The 19,728-nt window shown below is 42.5% G+C and overlaps 1 protein-coding gene across 7 annotated transcripts in view; it reads left to right on the forward strand.

Annotated features, from left to right (window-relative positions):
- CEP192 (centrosomal protein 192) overlaps positions 1-19,728 on the forward strand; it is a 103,610-nt gene that overhangs the window by 40,131 nt on the left and 43,751 nt on the right. For 6 of the 7 annotated variants that reach the window (XM_057527136.1, XM_057527139.1, XM_057527140.1 and 3 more), the window contains 12 exons: positions 3,625-4,453; positions 4,543-4,669; positions 10,888-11,059; positions 12,095-12,971; positions 13,928-14,076; positions 15,804-16,034; positions 17,359-17,484; positions 17,677-17,820; positions 17,923-17,986; positions 18,408-18,547; positions 18,647-18,739; positions 19,292-19,410. In XM_057527136.1, the coding sequence (XP_057383119.1) occupies positions 3,625-4,453; positions 4,543-4,669; positions 10,888-11,059; positions 12,095-12,971; positions 13,928-14,076; positions 15,804-16,034; positions 17,359-17,484; positions 17,677-17,820; positions 17,923-17,986; positions 18,408-18,547; positions 18,647-18,739; positions 19,292-19,410 (3,071 nt within the window). The remainder of the gene's footprint in view (positions 1-3,624; positions 4,454-4,542; positions 4,670-10,887; positions 11,060-12,094; positions 12,972-13,927; positions 14,077-15,803; positions 16,035-17,358; positions 17,485-17,676; positions 17,821-17,922; positions 17,987-18,407; positions 18,548-18,646; positions 18,740-19,291; positions 19,411-19,728) is intronic. The other variant, XM_057527143.1, reaches the window with a different exon arrangement.

A 19,728-nucleotide genomic window follows, 5' to 3' on the forward strand; every position in this document is an offset into this window, starting at 1 on the left:
CTCTGGTTGCGTCGAGCAGGGACTACTCTTCGTTGCGGTGCGCAGGCTTCTCCTTGTGGTGACTTCTCTTGTTGCAGAGCACGGGCTCTAAGCGTGCGGGCTTCAGTAGTTGTGACACGTGGGCTCCAGTAGTTGTGGCTCGCGGGCTCTAGAGCATGGGCTCTAGAGTGCAGGCTCAGTAGTTGTGGCTCACGGGCCTAGTTGCTCCGCGGCATGTGGGATCTTCCCAGACCAGGGCTCGAACCCGTGTCCCGTGCATTGGCAGGCAGATTCTCAACCACTGCACCACCAGGGAAGCCCCTCTAACTTCTTGAAATGAATGCTTAGCTTAATTTTTCTGCCTTTTTGCTTTGCTTACATAAGCATCTGATGGAATAAATTTCCTTTTTTTTGGCCACGCCACACGGTTTGCGGGATGTTCCCTGACCAGGGATTGAACCCGGGCCACAGCAGTGAAAGCTTTGGCAAATCCTAACCAGTAGACCACCAGGGAACTCCTAAATGTCCTTGAAAGCAGGGATTTTGTGGCATCCCCTACTTTCTTTTTTCATCTCATATGTTTTGATGTCATATTTTCGTTATTCTGTTCATTGTATTTTCTAATTTCTCTGGCCCATCAGTTTTTGGAAGTGTATTGCTTAGTTTCCAAACATTTGGGGATTTTCCACATTTTAAAATATTGATTCTAGGCAGTTGTACTGTAGTCAGAATTTTTGGTTTTAGTCCTTTGAAATTTGTTGAGACATGATACATGGCTCAGCATTTGTTCAGTTTTTGAAAATGTTTTCTCTGCACGTGAGAGGAATGCCTATCATGTAACTTATGTCATTTAGGTGAAATTTATTAAATCATGATGATTAAACTGTATTTTTAAATTGTTGTGCTTGTCCTTTCAGTTACTTAGGTATTAAAATCTCGTACTGATTGTGGATTTGTCTGTTGTTCATTATAGTCTGCCAGTATTTGCTTTAAAATTTTTGAGGCTGTATTTTTCAAGATACAAGCATATTAGAATTCTTCTCTCCTGGTGAATCAAACCTTTTATCATTGTGCGTGACTGCGTTTGTCTGTAGTGGTGCTTTATGCACCACTTTATGTTAAGTCTAGTCTGATATTAACATAATTAATACCAGTTTTCTTTTAGTTAGTGTTTGCATGTTATATCTGTTTCTGTTATTTTACTTTTAACCTTTCTATAGCCTTGTATTGAATATTTTAGCTGTTTCTCTTATTAAAACATAGCATTGGATTTTATTTTTCAATTTCTCATGATCCTTCTTTCCACTTATATTTACTGGAGCTACCAATATATGGGGATTTAAATCTGCTCTCTTTATGCACTCTATTTCACCTAGACATTGCTATTTTTCTTTTTTGTATTCTTTTGGATTGCTGAAGTATTTTATATTCCAGTTTTCTTCCTCTATTAATTTGGTAATTATATGTTTTCCTATTATTTTGGTTACCCAAGAAATTATAACCTGTCTCCTTCATTTACTAATGTTTAATAAAAATAGGGTTTTTTTGGTTTTCTTTACCTCTTCCTTAACATTACAAGGACCATAAAACATTCAGTTTACTTCACTCTAGTCTTATAAGCGCCTATTGTTTTATATTTTAATTCTCTATTTAAACACCATAAGACATTATGATGATGTTGATGGTGATTACTGTTATTACATACAACCAATATGTATCTCTGACCTTCCATTTAAGATTAGTTTTCTTTTGCTTGAAGAATACCCTTACAATTTCGTTTTGTAAGAGGCTACTGGTAATGAATCCTCCGCTTTTGTCAGTCTGAAAATATCTTTATTTCACCTTTATTTTTGAAGCATATTTTATTTGGTGTATGTTCATTAACAAGTATGTTAGACTTTCTCAGTATCTTTTGTGTTTTCTGTTCTGTTGTGTTTTTTGTTTCACTTTCATTCTGGATATTTTTTTCAGACTTCTCTTCCAAGTCTGATTCTTTTTTCAGTTGTGTCCAATTTGTCGTTAAACCTGTCCATTGGATTCTTTTTTTTTTAATCTATTTTTGGCTGCGTTGGGTCTTCATTGCTGCGCGCAGGCTTTCTCTAGTTGCGGCAAGCGGGGGCTACTCTTTGTTGCAGTGCGTGGGCTTCTCATTGCGGTGGCTTCTCTTGTTACGGAGCACGGGCTCTAGGTGTGTGGGCTTCAGTAGTCGTGGTTCAGGGGCTCTAGAGCGCGGGCTCAGTAGTTGTGGTGCATGGACTTTGTTGCTCCGTGGCATGTGGGATCTTCCTGGACCAGGGCTCGAACCTGTGTCCCCTGCATTGGCAGGCAGATTCTTAACCACTGCACCACCAGGGAGGCCCCCTGTCCATTGGATTCTTAATTTTTTATTGTATTTTTTAATTACAGAATTTACATTTAGTTCTTTCTTGATAATTTCTAGTCTTCTGTTGAGTTCTCATTGTTGTTTTTAATTTCTTAAGTATGTTTTAGATTTTAGATTTAGATGTGTTTTAGACTCTGATAATCCATTGTCTGCATGCCCCACAGTTGTCTTTTTCTGTGATGTGGGCCACATTACCTTGGAACATTGTGTGTCATTCATTGATAGAGGAGTGGACTATTACAGGAAAAGTTGCTGAAATATTTGAGGCCATGGGAGATCTTCCAGACAGGACTTTTGGCTGCTTCTGAGCGAGGAATAATAGCAGTCTCAGGTCGCTTTAATTCAGTTATTGGGATTGAGCTGATTGGAGCTGGACCTCCGGTCCTCCTGAGGGCCACCTTTACTCCTAGGGAGTAGCCCTCTGTGGTCTTGTCCTAAAGCATGGATGTTTACCATGGTCACCACCTTCCCCTCATCACTGGCAGACTCTGAACCTGATTTTTGTACCGTTACTCCCATAAGAGCAGCTTTTCTTAGCTTCTTTTTAAAATATTATTATTTTTTAAAAAAATTTCTTAGCTTTTTAAGCTTCCTGATGTCTTAGCAGTAGCCTCTTCCTGAAGCAGCTCCCCTGGGGCAGAGCATTCCCAGGACTGGGCTCACCTCTCTGGGATTCTATCTTCTCTTGGATTTTGGCCCCATAGTTTTTTATTCCTTTTTTGGCTCTCCAGCACCTTCTAAGAGATGTTTTCAGATATGCTGTCTAATTGCTCTCAGCAAGAGTTGGTTTGCATCACTTAGTCTGCTATTACTAGAGGCAGAAGTCTTAATTTGCATTTTTAAAATATTGCTTTGCTGTTGGTTCCATTTCATTATTTTACCCATGGTTTCTATTTATGTCTTGCTTATAAATAATTCTAACAATTGAATGAAATTACCAAGAATCATAATTGCAGTCACTGTGGCTCAATGGCTTCTCAATTTCAGTATTTTAATTTTTTGGTTTTAAATTATTTTCTGATTCAGTTTTAGCATTTCTTTAACTCCTGAAGGGTTTTTTTTTGAACAACCGATGATCCGATTTTGTAAGTGACCGAGTACTCTACAAATCAAGTTGATAGCAGCTGTCTTTTTTCATTAGGAGGTTTAACTGGTATACCATTAATTTCTTGCTGCTGTCAGATCTTATGTAGCACTTACAGATAAAGATTAAACTAATATGTGCTTGTCCATGGAGCTGATGTGAACTTTCTCATTTCTAGGACACTTTCCTCATCAACAGCAAACCCCAGAGACGCACAGGCGAACTGCCTAGCAGTGGTGATTCTGTGCTGAGGATAAGCACCATTGCTTCCGCCATCGCAGATGCATCAGTGAACACTGACCCCTCCCAGCTTGCCGCCATGATCAAGGCACTTTCAAATAAAACCCGAGAGAAGACTTCTCAGGACGATGGTAAACAAAAGCACTGTTCGGCTGTGTCTCATTTCTTACCTAATGAGCTGGAAAAAAGTAATGGATCCAGCGCATTTGATATGGAAAAATACCTTAAAAAAACAGAAATTAGTAGATATGAAAGTGGATTGGACAACTTTTCAAGAGCTGGTGTGTCTGATATTTGGGATTTATCTTTGTCCAAAGAACGGACTACACATGACATCCATGCAGTGGACCTGGGTGCTACTAGCATAAGTGTAAGGGAGCCAGAAGAAGACACAGCAGCTGGTTTTTATGGTGAAAGTGGAGAGAGCATGGACCAGGCATCACTGAGAACGATAAACTCTTCAAATTCAGTTCTTACAAATACGGGAGAGAGACAGGGTGCAGGGGTTGATGTGAAGACACATTCCATTGACCATAAATCACCAGATTCCGGTGACGGTGAAAAAGCTGCCTCCGTATCCATTCCAGCCCTTGATAGCTCATTAGTCAGGAACCCCAGGGGAGCATCCCTCTGGCTGTCAGAAGAGCATGAAGACACACAGAATAGTAGAGAATATCAGAGGCAAAATGAGTATGTTAGTGAGACAAGTAACAGTGAAAAGCATGTGACTTTTGAAAACCATTCCATAATCTCACCTAAAAGTGTTGGTAAGTGTCAGAGTAATTGGTCACATTCAAAAAATTACACAGAGTGTTTTTTTTTTCTGTTCTCATTGGAAAATACACCTTTCTGGTAGATTTGAAAAATCCCTCTCCTGAGTGTGGTGGACATGGCTCGGAGGACGACCAGGATAGCTTCAGACCTTCCACTTCTCCACTGAGTCATTCTTCTCCTAGTGAGATTTCTGGAAATAATTTATCAGGGTAGGTGCTTAACGTTTCTTTTTTTTCTTTTTTTTTTAAGTAATAAAATACATGCTCGGTGTAGGAAAATTGGAACAAAGTGTAAAGAAAATTAGTCACCTATAGCTTCATCTCTCAGAGGTAACCGTTATAAATATTTTGTGAATTTCTTTCAAGACATTTTTCTTTGCAAATTTTCATACCCTGCTTTTTTCACTTATTAAAATAATTACTGCATTTAAAAGAAAGTTAATGTTATAGACTGCATAATGAATCTGTCACAGTTTATTTGGTGCTTCTGGTGGATACTGGTGATACTATATTTTACCTTTTTTTTTTTTTTTTTTGCCATTTTAATGATACTGAGATGAACAACTTTGCTCATAAAATTTTTTCTGTGTTTTAACTGATTTCCTCAGAAGTGAAATGACCAAGTGAGAGATAAGAATATTTTCAGGCTCTCTGGATTAGCAAACTGTTTTCTAAAAGAGTCTTAAAGACTTGCACTCTTACCATCTGTGTTTGTTGAAGGTGTGCATTCTACTGTTTTCTTATCAGCGTTTTAAATAACTTTTAAGTTTGGATTTTTTTTTTATCTTACTGTATTAATTTGTGTTCTTAATACTAATGAGATTGATAAGTGCTTTTTCAAAGGTTAGGATAAGAATCCTAACATTTTACATGTTTTAGCACAACCTGTAGGGTAACTTAAGCTTCAAGTTATAAGACCTTTTTAATTTTTCAAAAATGCCTTAAGTCAACATTGTTTCAAAAGTTTACACATATACAGGTATATGTGTGTGTCCATAGAACTTTGAACAGTGTGAATGTAATGCTTTATCAGATGTGTCTGTGTATTTGTGTATAAATGTGCACATGTGTGTGTTTCCCTCCATTAAGCTCTTTGTCTGCCTCGTTCTCCAGTCCTCTCACCAGGAGCTGCTGTTGCTGGTTTCTTAGGTTTCCTTCCGGTCTTTGTGCACATACACAGATATGAGTGTATATTCTTATTTTCATCCCTCTTTATAGTCAATAGAGGGTCCTTTACACACTTCTTATGTTTTGCTACACAAGGTTACTTATCCCAGCCTTATCTGTATTACAGTCACTTTGCACGCATGCAGATGTATTACAGGATAAATTCTTGGAAATGAGATTGTTAGGTCAAAGAGTATATGCATTCACGTTCCTATTTAAGTTAGTACAACCCCTCTGTAGAGGTTGTGTTAGTTTAATTTTCCACCAACAATTTAGGAAAGAGCTTGTTTCCCACAACCTCACCAACAGAATGTTTATCCAACTTTTTGTTGACAGTCTGATAGGTGAAAAAAAACTATATCAGTATAACTTTAAATCATGAGTGATGATGAGCATCTTTTCCTTTATATTTCCTTTTATATCATACATCTATTCATGTTTGTTGCCCATTTTTCTCATGGACTGTTAGTCTTTTTTGTCTCCATTTCTCGGAGCCCTTGACGTATTAGGGAGAGTGGGTAGCCCTTTGTTTGTGACATGAGTTATACAGTTCCTAGTCTTTAGAAGGTATTTTCCTTTCTTGTATTTTTTGCTCTCCCAGATACTTAGCTCTAGCTTACCCACACCATTTCTGATGAATATGCAAAATCCAGGAGCAGCTTGGGAAACACATAATAGGTAACTTGGATATCAAATATAATTTCAATTTGTTTCAAAATATTGAACATTTATGATAATTCTACTGCTTAGGTAAAATTTTCTGCTTATTAAAATCTTTCCATAGAGAAACATATAAAAAGATCTTTTATAAAGCCATAAAAGAAAAAATCCATAGATTTAATAAAATAAACTTTATGTATGGCAACAATTTTTGCCTCAGAATTGACTTGATCTTTTTGTAAGCTTTATGCCAAAGATGCTTTCAAGTCTAATAAGATCTTTCAAGTCTAGTAACCTCGTTAGGCTATGTCTCTATGTTGACTTCATGGCCACCTTGCCCTGTCACACAGCACTCTTTCAGTATGTGGAGTCAAGCATTCTTTTATTTAGGAAAGGTTTTTTTTAAAATTACTTATTAAGATATTGGTCCTGACCCTAGGAACTTTAGTCTTGCAAATGTGGGCTCTGCATTTATTTTCTTTGTAATCCTTTCTTTAAGAACTTATTTTAGGGCTTCCCTGGTGGCACAGTGGTTGAGAGTCTGCCTGCCAATGCAGGGGACACGGGTTCGAGCCCTGGTCTGGGAAGATCCCACATGCCGCGGAGCAACTAGGCCCGTGAGCCACAATTACTGAGCCTGCGCGTCTGGAGCCTGTGCTCCATAACAAGAGAGGCTGCGATAGTGAGAGGCCCGCGCACTGGATGAAGAGTGGCCCCTGCTTGCCACAACTAGAGAAAGCCCTCGCACAGAAACAAAGACACAACACAGCCATAAATTAATTAATTAATTAATTAATTAATTAAAAAAAAGAAAGAACTTATTTTAGAATAATAGTAGATCCACGGGAAGTTGCAAAGATAGTATAGAAAGACCCCATGTCCCTCCCCAGCTCCCCCAGATGCTGCACAGAATCACCACTTGTGCAATCACTTGTCCTGGGCACGGCGAGTGGTTAGTATTGTGTCATTTTATCACAGGTGTGAATGTGTGTAACCACCTCCACAATCGGAGACATAGAACTCTTCCATCACCACAGTGACCTGCCTCTTTCTTACTTTTTCATTTTGTTTGCATTTCACAATTCTGATTTCTAGATTCCTTATAGTATTTTCTTTTTTGTTTCTTAACCCCCATGTACTTTCCAATTTCATCTTGTTTTCTATGATCTTGACATTTTAAAAAATTGTATATGAAGGCGTTTAATAACAACTGTAAGTGCTCTATAAAGACATATTGTTATGATTCTTTTTCCTTCACCTGCCCTTTACTGCATGATCAGAGACAGAATGCTGGGCTGGATGGTCTCAGTTTTGGACCCACCTGTTTTTTCTTTTGCTCCTAAGAAAATACACTTATTCATTAAGTGTAGGAAACATATCTTAGGGAGATACTGAACTTTCTCATGAACTTGGTCAGATATTTTGAATGAGAGCATCACGTTGACCTTTCTAAAGTGACTGTTGGTGGGCTTCCTTCTCCCCACGGGTCAGCCTCCTGCACCCACACCCCCACCTCTCAGCCATGGCCAGACTGCAGGCTTAGGGGGAAAGAAGCTGGACACCAGCAGGTTCTGAGGTTCGTTCTCCTGTCCCTTCTCCTGCTGCATGATAGGCATTCCTGCCGAGGCCGAGCATCCAGCTCCATTTTATCTTCCTGCTTTCACTCATCTCCTTTTTTTCTCATCAGCTTAAATGAATATGCCGGCGTCTAGTGGCTGATTTTACTGTGCACATTTCTCTCTTCCACTGAGGAGACTTTGTTTCCTGTTGCCCGTGACCCCCTCCTCCTCCTGCACCCAGCGGCTGGTACTCCCTCTCTGGGCATCCATGCCTGTTTTCTTTTTCCTCATCTTTGTGCTTTTTTTTTTTTTTTTTTTTTTGTCTGTTTGTTTAAATTTTTTATTTTTATTTTTTATTTTCTGGCTGAGTTGGGTCTTTCGTTGTGCCATGCGGGCTCTTCGTTGCGGCGTGCGGGCTTCTCTCTAGTTGCGGGGGGCAGGTTTTCTCTCTAGTTGTCTCGCGCAGGCTCACATGGGCTCTGTAGTTTGCGGCACATGGGCTGTCTGGTTGAGGCACACAGGCTCAATAGTTGTGGCGCGCAGGCTTAGTTGCCCTGAGGCGTGTGAAATCTTGGTTCCCCGACCAGGGATCGAACCTGCATCCCCTGCATTGGAAGGCGGATTCTTTACCACTGGACCACCAGGGAAGTCCCTCATCTTCGTGTCTTTATGTGTTTTCCCTGTGTTGCGGGGTAGCCGAGCTGTTCAAGTGTTTATCCTTGGCGTCACTGATTTTCTGTAGCATCAGCTATGCTTTCTTGGCTTCCAATGTGGACATTCATTTTGTATTCATTTCTTTTTATTGAAATCCTTCTTGTACTTTTTTATTGTGGTAAAATGAGTTTCATATTTTTATTCTTTTTTTCAGGTTTTTCCAGTTCATTAAGTTTTTAATTTAATTTTTAAAAATATTTATTTATTTATTTGATTCTGCCGGGTCTTAGTTGCGGCAGGCGGGCTCCTTAGTTGTGGCATGCGAACTCTTAGTTGCAGCATGTGTGATGTAGTTCCCTGACCAGGGATCAAACCTGGGCCCCCTGCATTGGGAGTGTGGAGTCTTAACGACTGCACCACCAGGGAAGTCCCATATTCATTAAGTTTCTTAATATTCACGGTGAAATGTTGTCAGAATGTTGATCTGTTGAATGGCCACATCTTTCTGGTGAGAGCCCTTTATCTGCTGAGCTTGCTGCTCACCAGTTTTCCTGCTGGCTGGTCTTCCAGCATCCAGCCAGCTTCCGGCAGGTCTGTAGTGCTGATTTAGAGCTTCTAATTCCAGAACTGCCTTGAGGTTCTGTGTGGCTGGCACCTTGGCAGTTTATGGCTTCCTTTGGAGTCTGACATCCGGACTGAAATTTCTCTTCTTTTGTTTCTGTGTGTTCTTACAGTTCACTTCTCATTGCTTGAAGTAATACAACCTAAATGCATTTGTTCATTTCGACCAAAGGAGCTAGACTCAGCACGTACCCCAGTACCCAGAACTCTTTTCCTGCTGCCCCATGGTGTCTGTGTGAGTATGTGTGTGCATGTGTGTGTGCGCATGTGCATACAGAACCCACGCAGGTGCATGTTATTCAGTGACTAAAGAGGGCCTGAAGCAATTTGGTTAATATTTTGTCTCCATTGGTTAGAGATTCACTAACTAGTATTGTGTCAGGGCTGTCTTAATTTGGTCCTTTTAAAAATCCAGAATTCAAAATAGGATTTTTTCTCTGTGTCCGTTGGCCACCTGAGTATTCTGAACTTTGTGCACAAAAATAAGGGGCTTCCTTAGTGGTGCAGTGGTTGAGAATCTGCCTGCCAATGCAGGGGACACGGGTTCGAGCCCTGGTCTGGGAAGATCCCACATGCCACGGAGCAACTAGGCCCGTGAGCCACAACTACTGAACCTGCGTGTCTGGAGCCTGTGCTCTGCAACAAGAGAGGCCGCGATAGAGGCCCGCACACCGCGATGAAGAGTGGCCCCCGCTTGCCGCAACTAGAGAAAGCCCTTGCACAGAAACGAAGACCCAACACAGCCATAAATAAATAAATAAATAAAGGAGGTCCTTTAAAAAAAAAAAAATGATGAGTAAAATTCAGTCAGATTAAGGGCTGACTTGAAACTAAATGGCAGAGTATTCAGGGGGTGCGGCAGCTGTTTCCAGAGGCGGCTGTGACGGTGTTTCCCACCCAGTGTGACTTTGCACTCTGCCTTGAGGGGCAGCTTGGCCTTCTCCTCTGTCGGGCTGGCCTGGCCCTGTGCTGGGGACTGACTGACAGAATGTGGCATATGTATTAAATAGATGCGGGAGCTTATTATTTATTGCTTCATAACTTTTTTTTTTAATTTAATATATTCTGAACATCTTTCTGGGTCAATGATTAGTAGTCAACAGCATGATTTAAAACAGCTGCATAGTGTTTTATTGTGTGTCTGTGCCATAATTTCAATAGCCTCCTTTCTCCTACATGACGTTTAAGATTGCCTATTTTATCATTGATAGTGATATATGATGTATCCTTTTAGCGAATCTTTATAATTAGCACTAATTTTTTTCTTAGGGATTAATCTCTAGATGTATAACACCTGAGTCAAGGGGCTTTTGCTATGCATGCTTGATAGCTCAGCCGAGAGTTGCACTGCTCCTATTCCTGCCCGTGGTGTGGCTCTTCCTATCCTTTGTTTTCATCTTTGCTCTTTGAGAGCAGGAATTGGCGAGTGCTCTGCTCATTGCTCTATATCAGGTATTCAGTAAATTTTTGTTGAATGAATAGCTAACATTGTTATGTGACTGTATATGGAATTTATTAATGAAACTGCCACGACATTTTTCTTTTTCAGTAGCTTACCAGATACTTAATTCAGTAGGACTATGATTTACAGTTTTAGATAATTACGGGTGAAAAGAATGAATCTAGGGTTGAGTTGTATATGGCAGCTGGGACAGACGGTAGTGCAGGTTGACAGGGTTGTAGGCAAGCAGGAAGGGCTTTCTGCCAGTGTAGACGATGTTAAGTGAAGGGATGGACAAGTCCAGGCACAGGTGTTCTCTCTTCCAGGTGTGCCCTGGAGTCTTTCAATTCAGCAGCTCATCTGCAGAAGCACCCCTGTGAGAGGGAGTCATCCCAGCTGACATGTCCACAGGCCAGCATCAGCAGGCTGACTTACATGTCTGAACAAGAGAGCACCTGTCCCGCCACGGCCTCAGATCGTGGCCTTAAGGACCACCAGGTGGGAGCACTTTTGTTATTTCTTTACTCAGGCTTCTGGAGCTGAAGTCTTACTGATGTAGGACTCAGACTCGAGTTCAGGCCTAATTTCTGTTGCTCTTTTAACTTTAAAGTAAGTGTGTGTGTGTTTTGCTCGTGCTGGGTAGGCACTACAAGTACAAATATTTTAGCATCTGCCATCAAAAAGCTCTCAGTCTGGTGGAGGCTGTGCAAGACAAGCTGTGTAGTGAAATGCACTGTGAGAGATTCAGGAGGCGACTGATAATCTGACCAGGTGGCGAGTCCAGTGATGCTTGGTGGGAGGACTGTCTGGAATCAGGCATGGGGGAGGCAGGGAATTGCAAAACACGCTGCATTTGAGGGCCCCCAAGAAGTTTGGAATGGCTTCGGTGAATCATGTACGTGGAGAGAGGAGGGGAGGCCAGACCACGACATCGTGGATGTAACATTTGGGAGTTTGAAGGCTCTTAAGTAGGACACAGACCTGCTCTGTGTTGATGTTTTGAAAGCTCCTTGCAGTGGAGGAGGCACTGAGGGGTGAGGTTAGAATGAGGAGGATTTGACACCAGGCGGCAGGAGTTGTCAGGCGAGGGGCAGCAGAGGCTCAGGCCAGGGTCATGGCCATGGGGGTGGGAGGGAAGCAGAGAGATCTGAGAGATTTGTGTGGGAGAAGCTAGAATTTTACTACCTAGGTGTGTTTTGTGAACGTGACAGTGTTCAGTTTGTAATGAGCTGCGTATGACTTGAGGGTGTGCGGTGCAGGCCTCCTCCGCTAAGCTGTGCCTAAACCTACCCACTAAGTTACTAAACAAAACCACTCGTTTCTGGCCCTGTAAATTAGGAAGAACAATGAATGCAGATTTTCTAACTTTTAATCCTGCATTTCACAGCCACCAAAGTACTTTGTATAAGCCATCCTTTTTTCAGAGAGGTAACGTCATGTAGATCTCTATTCTTTGAGAGTATATCAGCATGGTTTGCATTTGTAATACTCACTTTATCTGTGGATAATTTCTAAACATTTTTTGTCACACAGAGTGATGTCACCAGTGCGTTGAGCACCACAATTATTCAGGCCAGTCCAGTTCCGTCTCAGGAGCGGGCTCCGGATAAGTTGCGAGAAAAAAGTCCATTTCAAAGTAGAGGAAAAGGAGCGTTACCGTATATTATCCAGAAGAACTTGGACACAGAAAAAGAAACTGAAACTACTTCTCAGAGTAGCGAACTTGAAGATGTAAAACCGAACTTTAGATCTAGAAGAGAGCTTTCCTCCAAAAGTGAAGATCTGTCAGAAACCACTGTGGCAGGTGTGACCTCAGATCCCAGTGAACTGGACCAGATCAGCCTGGCTCTGCCAAGGGAGTTGGGCCTCGGCCAGTGGGCCCTGCCGGCCACGCCGCGCCTCCCCGTGTCCCGCCAGGGGCCTGTGCCCGACAGTGGACGCGTGACTCCTGTAGACACGTCTGCTGCCGACAGTGCGTTCGTTGGCCAGGGCCCTCCCCAGACCTCCTTCCCCAGCACCGAGGGCTGCGGCCCTGCTCCCTCAAGGCAGCACGTGCCCACCTCGGGCCCCGCGCTCTCAGCACGCCGTCCCCTCCCCATGGCTCCCTGTGCCCAGCTGAGCTCAGGAGCACTGCCTCGGTGCCAGGCCGGCGGTGCCACAGCCTGCGGGCTCCCGGGAAGCTGTCATCCTGCTGTCGTCACAGGAGAGCACGTCCAGAACTCTGTGGCCATGGGCCTTTGTCTAGGACAGAACATCAGCTCGGGGCTGATGGCTGCCTCTTCCCTTTGTAACCCGTATTCTAACGCCTTCAATCAGAGTCTTCTAAGTACAGCCAAACCTTTTTCTGTGCAGTCTCTTGGTCCAAACTGTGGAATTGATCCGTGGGATTCAGGAGTGACGTCAGGATTTGGTAAGATGCTTTCTTTCTGCTACTGCTTGTTGTTGGTTGCTGCTATTTAAAGACTGAATTTTCTCAATTGGGACCATAAAACTAGTTTGTTTCAAGGAGATACTGATTAGCCTGAATTTCTTGTAAACTTTTTTCTTTATCCTGAATTTGGAACACAGACCATAACGTATTTCTGTGCAAGGGTCCCTGAGTGGCCTTAGAAAAACATAAAAACTTAACGCAGGTAAAACTCCCACTGCCTTTGTCTTTCTGTTTCTCTCTTGTGCTCCAAACTTGGAATTCTGTTGTTGGTTCAACTAGGAAACATCTAGTATAGAATCACCCTCCTGAAGGAGGGAGTCTCCTCTGCCAGCTTTTAAGTCTTCAGGGGTGACTCATGTGGGAGTGAGAGGCAGCACCCTTCCACTCCACCTGTAGTGGCTGAGCTGCCTGTGCTCGTGCTGATGGTCACTCTTGGGAGCAGAGTTCGGTGCTATGCTTTCCTGACACGGTGCTCATGGCCACTGCAGCACGATCAGTTTTGCCTTCTTTTTCTTCTGAAGGAAATTCCACAGTGACCCCGTAAGAATGGTGAAAAGCTTGGTCATCATGTTAAAAATCAGTTAGAGCCTCCGTCATTTCTCATTAGGTTAGGCAGTGGCTTATATTTATAGGAGAAAAAGGGAAGAGATTACTAATAGCAATAACATCTATAAGAGTTGATTAGCTGTAAATTTTTTAGTTTGATCAATTTTGATTGTTTTTCCTCATGGGCTGGTTGCCTCAGGAGAAAATTAGTGACCAGTCTCTGCTGAGGCATATGCAGTGTTGGGGACTCCTATTTAGATCTGGGGCACTTTATAAAACCATAGCTCTCGGTGTCAACAGGTAGTCTTCTGTAAAAATTTCCATTTAACCAGTTGTGCTTTTGATGGGGTGTTGGGTATGCATTTTGACTCTGCTTTAACTCTACCCAGGGAAAGTAAGAGTGCCTGAGGAATTGAAGTTTCCTCATGCTTGCTGTATCGGCATCGCATCACAAACCTACCTTAGTGTCCTGAATCCCGCCGACCGCTGGCTGCAGGTCAGCATCGGGGTCCTCAGTGTTAGTGTCAACGGTGAAAAGGTGAGCTTTCTGTGTCTTTCTCCTCTGACTTAGTGATTGCAGTACAATTAATGCTGGAGCTCTCCTTTGCCTAGTATTAGTACTTCCTTTTATACCAGGGGGCATGTCCACCGCCATATACTTTGCACAGAATCGTTGGAATCATATCTTTTTTTTGGTTCCCCTTTTGTTGCAGTACTTCCAGTGAAAGTGAAATCTGAATATGTTTCTCAGATTTCATCAGGTGTTACTATTTATTTATTAACCATTATGTTTCATTGTTACTTGTTTATAAAATCATGTAAATGTGCTTTTTGTGCTGTCGGCTTAAACCACTGACTGGAGCTCCAAGTTTCTGGTCTTTATTTGTTGGTTTTGTTAAATGTGATTGAGTATAAGTTATTGTCGTTTATTTCAAAAGAAAAAAAAGAAACAAGTTACTCTTGGGACCTATGCCTTCCTTTAGTAAGTTAATTTATCTGATCATGTTCTTACATGATCTTTTGAAATACCTGGAAACACAGTTTTAACATTAGAGCAGGGGTCTCTCGCATGATCAGTTACAGCTGCTGAGGTTCTAGACTCTAGATGCTGTGGGCCTCGGTGAGTAGGGAGAGTTGGAAACAACGTCAGCAGCTTCTTGGAGACAAACATTGGTGGACGGGTTTACTCTCCCCTCATACGTCCTAGTGATAACCTTGATTTACCTGATAAAATAAGACTGTCTTCTCTCCCTCTCCCTTTCCCCAGCTTTTCCCCTCTGATCCTGAGGGTAGAGGAAAGGCAGGAAAGGGTTGAGGGTGAAAGGTGGTGAGATTGGAGGCCTTTTTTTTTTTTTAATTAATTTATTAATTTTATTATTTATGGCTGTGCTGGGTCTTCATTTCTGTGCGAGGGCTTTCTCTAGTTGTGGCAAGTGGGGGCCACTCTTCATCGCGGTGCGCGGGCCTCTCACTATCGCGGCCTCTCTTGTGGAGCACAGGCTCCAGACGCGCAGGCTCAGTAATTGTGGCTCACGGGCCTAGTTGCTCCGCGGCATGTAGGATCTTCCCAGACCAGGGCTCGAACCTGTGTGCTCTGCATTGGCAGGCAGACTCTCAACCACTGCGCCACCAGGGAAGCCCCTGGAGGCCTTTTTAGGAGCATGTAGGAAGTAATGATGTCTCTGGAAGTGGGAGTAGAAAAGGAGATCCCTGTTCACTGTGAGGAGGGAAGGATTGGAGTGAGTCAGAACCGTAGACTTGGAGGCCTGACAGTGAACCTTGGAGATCAGTCTAACCCCCTACATTACACAACTGCAGAGACCAGGTCCCAGGTGATGTCCAGGGTGGGAGGCAGGTCCCGGGGTGATGTCCAAGGCTGGAGGTGCTGCCATTTTCAGCACCCTTTTCAAAAAAAGTGAAGGTAAAGATAACGTATCTTCAAAAGTCCTTATGGGAGTTCCTTCGTGGTCCAGTGGTTAGGACTTGGTGCTTTCACTGCCGTGGTCCAGGTTCAGTCCCTGGTTGGGAACTAAGATCCCACAAGCTGTGTGGCATGGCCAAAAAAAAAAAAAAAAGTCCTTAAAATTTTGACTAACTGTATTTTCCAGGTAATGAGTTACGAGGCCTGGGTATTTTTCAAGAGCTAACGTATCTAGATTTGGTAGTTTGAGTGACTATGAAAAGAGATCTTAAACTAGCTGGTTCTTCTTCCTGATTTTCACTGTGAAGTTATTTCTTAACGGACCATGTGGCTCTTTTTTTAAGGTGGATCTTTCAGCTTATCCTTGTTTAGTTTTCAAGAATAAAGTCATCATAAGACCTCATGCCACAGAAGAGATAAAAGTGCTCTTCATACCGTCTGATCCTGGGATTTTCCGATGTATATTCAGCATTGCTTCTTGGCCGTTTTCAGCTGACGCAGAGACAGTGGCACAGGCAGAAGCACTGGCAAGCAGGGTTGTCCTCACCGCCATTGCCGAGACCCCCGTGATCGAGGTGACTGTTTGTAAGCAGGTCTTTGTCATACCTGGCATTTTAATGAGGCTGTTCAACCTTAGAAGTAAAATTTGGGTAAAATGAATTTGTGGATGAATGTGCCAGAAAGTTATAATTGAGCTAAACATTGACTCTTAATATTTTCTTATTCCAAAATTTAAAATTATTTCTGGGAATTCCCTGGCGGTCCAATGGTTAGGACTCTGCGCTTACACTGCCGAGGGTGCAGGTTCAGTCCCTGGTCAGGGAACTAAGATCCTGCAAGCCGCACAACGAGGCCCAAAAAAACCCAAAAAACTTAAGATTATTTCTTTTGTTTTATAGAAGCGCAGATATGCTCGCTAAGATGTTTGTAAGCAAAGTATAACGTTAAACCCTATTTTCCAGCTGGTTTCCGTCGTATAGTTTGATGTGCGTGGAGGAAAACACCTCATTCAGATTATCCTCTCTTTTCTGTACCTGAAGACTCTGCTCGCTGAAAAATTTCCTCTTGTACAGTTGCTCATTTTCTGGAAGTGAAAGAAATTGGGTCTAGCCAGGTTGGGGCAACAAAATGCTTGTGGGATTGCAGGCCTCTTTAGGAAACTGGCTGTCAGCCCTGGCTGCACATCAGAATAACTGGAGTTTGGTTTTTTTTTTTTAATTTTAATTAATTAATTAATTTTTTGGCTGCATTGGGTCTTTGTTGCTATGCGCGGGCTTTCTCTAGTTGCGGTGAGCGGGGGCTACTCTTCGTTGCAGTGTGTGGGCTTCTCATTGTGATGGGTTCTCTTGTTGCGGAGCACGGGCTGTAGGCGTGCAGGATTCAGTAGTTGTGGCACATGGGCTTAGTTGCTCCGCGGCATGTGGTATCTTCCCGGACCAGGGCTCAAACCCATGTCCCCTGCATTGGCAGGCGGATTCTTAACCGCTGCGCCACCAGTGAAGTCCCTAGATATCATTGTAAACATTTTCAGTGTTGTCAGAGTTTGGACTAAATCCAAAAATGCCCGCATATGTTTTGGAGGGAATTGAGAAGTCGATAGTGTAACAGTAGAGGTAGTGGAAGGGAGGCTGTGTGTTTTGTAAAGTTGTCAGTTTGTCTTCTCACAGTAACAGCAGCTAAGCTATTGCTTTGTTCTGTAGTATATTTGGGTACATGGACTACCTCAGAAAAAGAATTTACTTGTGTAGAAAATAGGAATTGTAAAATAGCCCCAGGAGTCTTAGGTAAGTTTACCTTTAATGTTGACTATTTGTGGCTGGAAAGGGCAGTGATGTGAACATAAGCTGTGATATTTATTAATATATTGTTTTTATAAATCCCTTTTTTCCCATAATTTAGGTAGAAACAGAAAAGAAAGATGTTCTTGATTTTGGTGACTTGACTTACGGAAGCTGGAAAGCTCTGCCTTTAAAGCTGGTAAACAAGACGCACGCCAACATCCCAATTAGACTTATTATTAATGCTGTAAGTACCGTGCTCGGGGAGGAAGCCTTTACAGAGCACACTGACTTAGAGTTGTCGATGCAGCTAGTAGCATCCTTGGTTAACTTCTCTTAGGAAAGTAGATATTTTTGTTAAGGATCTGTGAACAAATTTAGCATCACCCCAACATGACACCATTGGCTCTACTGAAGCGGCTTCTCCTGTTTCTGACAGAACGCCATAGCCTGGCGCTGCTTCACCTTTTCAAAGGAACCCATCCACGCAGCTCTGAAAGCTGTTCCTTATGCCCATGCGATTGCTCAGCTGGCCGCCCCCTCGGTGATCAACCATATGATGCCTGCCAGCGATGATGGACAGGTGAGTTGGGGGATTGAAGGACTGGTTTAGAATTAAGGAGGAAGTTAATTTTCCAAACTACTTTTCTTTCACTGTGTATGCAAAAAATTTTTTATTTTACAGGATCCAGAATTTCTGATAATTTGGGTTCTTTTCCATAGTCCAAAGAAACGGATGACTTCTTCAGGTATCATGTTTACATTTTATGGGATTTTCTTTACTCCGTAGCTAAATAAACTACAAAGTTGAGGCTTATTTCTCCTGTCAGTAAATTGTCAAATATTTATTGTAATTTGTCAGATATTTTATGTTGTTTTAAAGCTGGGCAGAGAGCATGCTATTTTGGGTCAAACCCATGCAATTATGTATAACCCAAGCAAGTACCACTGAAAACGTTTTGGGGTCTTTTCTGTTGATTGATGTTATCTCATCTACCAATTAGATGTTTTCTTCCTTTTTCTCCTCCTCTCATTTCTGTTCCTCTCTGAGTTCTTTAAACAGTCATTTTAAGATTTTTTTGTGCCCCCTGATGGCATAATGTTGGACCATGTGTGGCATTTAGAATTAAATAACTCTGGTGTCTGAACTAAAAGAATGACCTTTTATAGAGATTCTAGACTCAGCAGAAGAATTCTTGGCAAGAGTTGATATAGAAGTTGATAGTCCAAACCCTACACCAGTCATTAAAAGTATCAGTCTTCGAGCAAGAACAGGAATAGCCAGGATACACGCTCCGAAAGACCTACAGGTACCCTAAACTCCTCACTTTGCTGTTACTTTATGTTCAGGTTGATTTCATTCCAAGTGTGACATTTTAAAAAAATGCCTGTTTTATCCCATCCTCTAGACTATGCACTTGTTTGCCAGCGTGGCTTCCTCAACAAGGCAGTACTTACCTTTGAAAAATGCTGGGAATATTGATGTCCACTTGGACATCAAGGTAAGAATTTGTGTCAGAGGCTGTAGCTTATTTCCTCGGGCTGAGACTGTGAGTGTCTCCTTGGGTTCTGAAGGTTGCTGTGCTGCCGACCTTGTTAGAGGGCCAGGGGCATTGGCAGGGGTGGTCAGACAGAAGAATCTGAGCCCGGGCTTTCAGAGCTGGTGTTACACAAGCATAAAACAGATGATTAGGAAGTTCGGCTGGGATGTCTAATGTAATAGGTGCAAGAACCAAGCTCTAGATTAGTTCCTGAAGACCGAGTCATCCTGTGGCTGGGTGGAAGAGAGGGAGCCACATGTGTAGACATCATTTCTGAGTTGTGTGGCTGAGTGAGGGGGTGTTGGTGGCCAGGAATTAGGGATGGGGCAGGGGATAGTTTGTTATGGAAGAGAAGAAAGACGTATCCTTTCCAAGAAAGTAAGATGGCGGGGCATTGCTGGGCAGGGAGGGGGTAAAATACCCAGTTGTGGTCAGTGAGGGAGACAAGGCACGTGAGTGTGTGAAAGCTGTGTCTGCAGGTCAGTGTTGACTTATAATTATGTAAATACTTAGATCCCAGATCAAGGAAGTCACTTTTCAGTGGATCCAGAGAAACTATTCCTTAAACCTGGAGAAGAGCACGAAGTTATAGTTTCATTTTCTCCAAAGGATCCCAAAGCCTGTGAGGAAAGGTAATGTAGGACTGTTGATCATGGCGAATTTGTGCTTATTTAGGTGTGCTCTGGTCCACAGCCTGAGGGACAGAGTACACGCTTCACCTCGCCTATACAGCTCCGCTTCACCTCTTTCCTTTAGCCTCACATCTTTCTGCTTACTGAAAATCTCCTTTTAAACCAGCTAGCTGACTAGAAAGTAAGAAATCACTATTTTCAAGTATATTCTGACAAAAGTAAATAATAACACGTCAATCTTGATGTTTCTCACTAACTTCTTCTCTCTCACCAAGGAAATCATCAGTTGACCTTGCCAGTTGTTAAAGATACTTTTCC

This window comes from Balaenoptera acutorostrata, chromosome 13, assembly GCF_949987535.1.
Source record: "Balaenoptera acutorostrata chromosome 13, mBalAcu1.1, whole genome shotgun sequence".
Classification (NCBI taxonomy): domain Eukaryota; kingdom Metazoa; phylum Chordata; class Mammalia; order Artiodactyla; family Balaenopteridae; genus Balaenoptera; species Balaenoptera acutorostrata.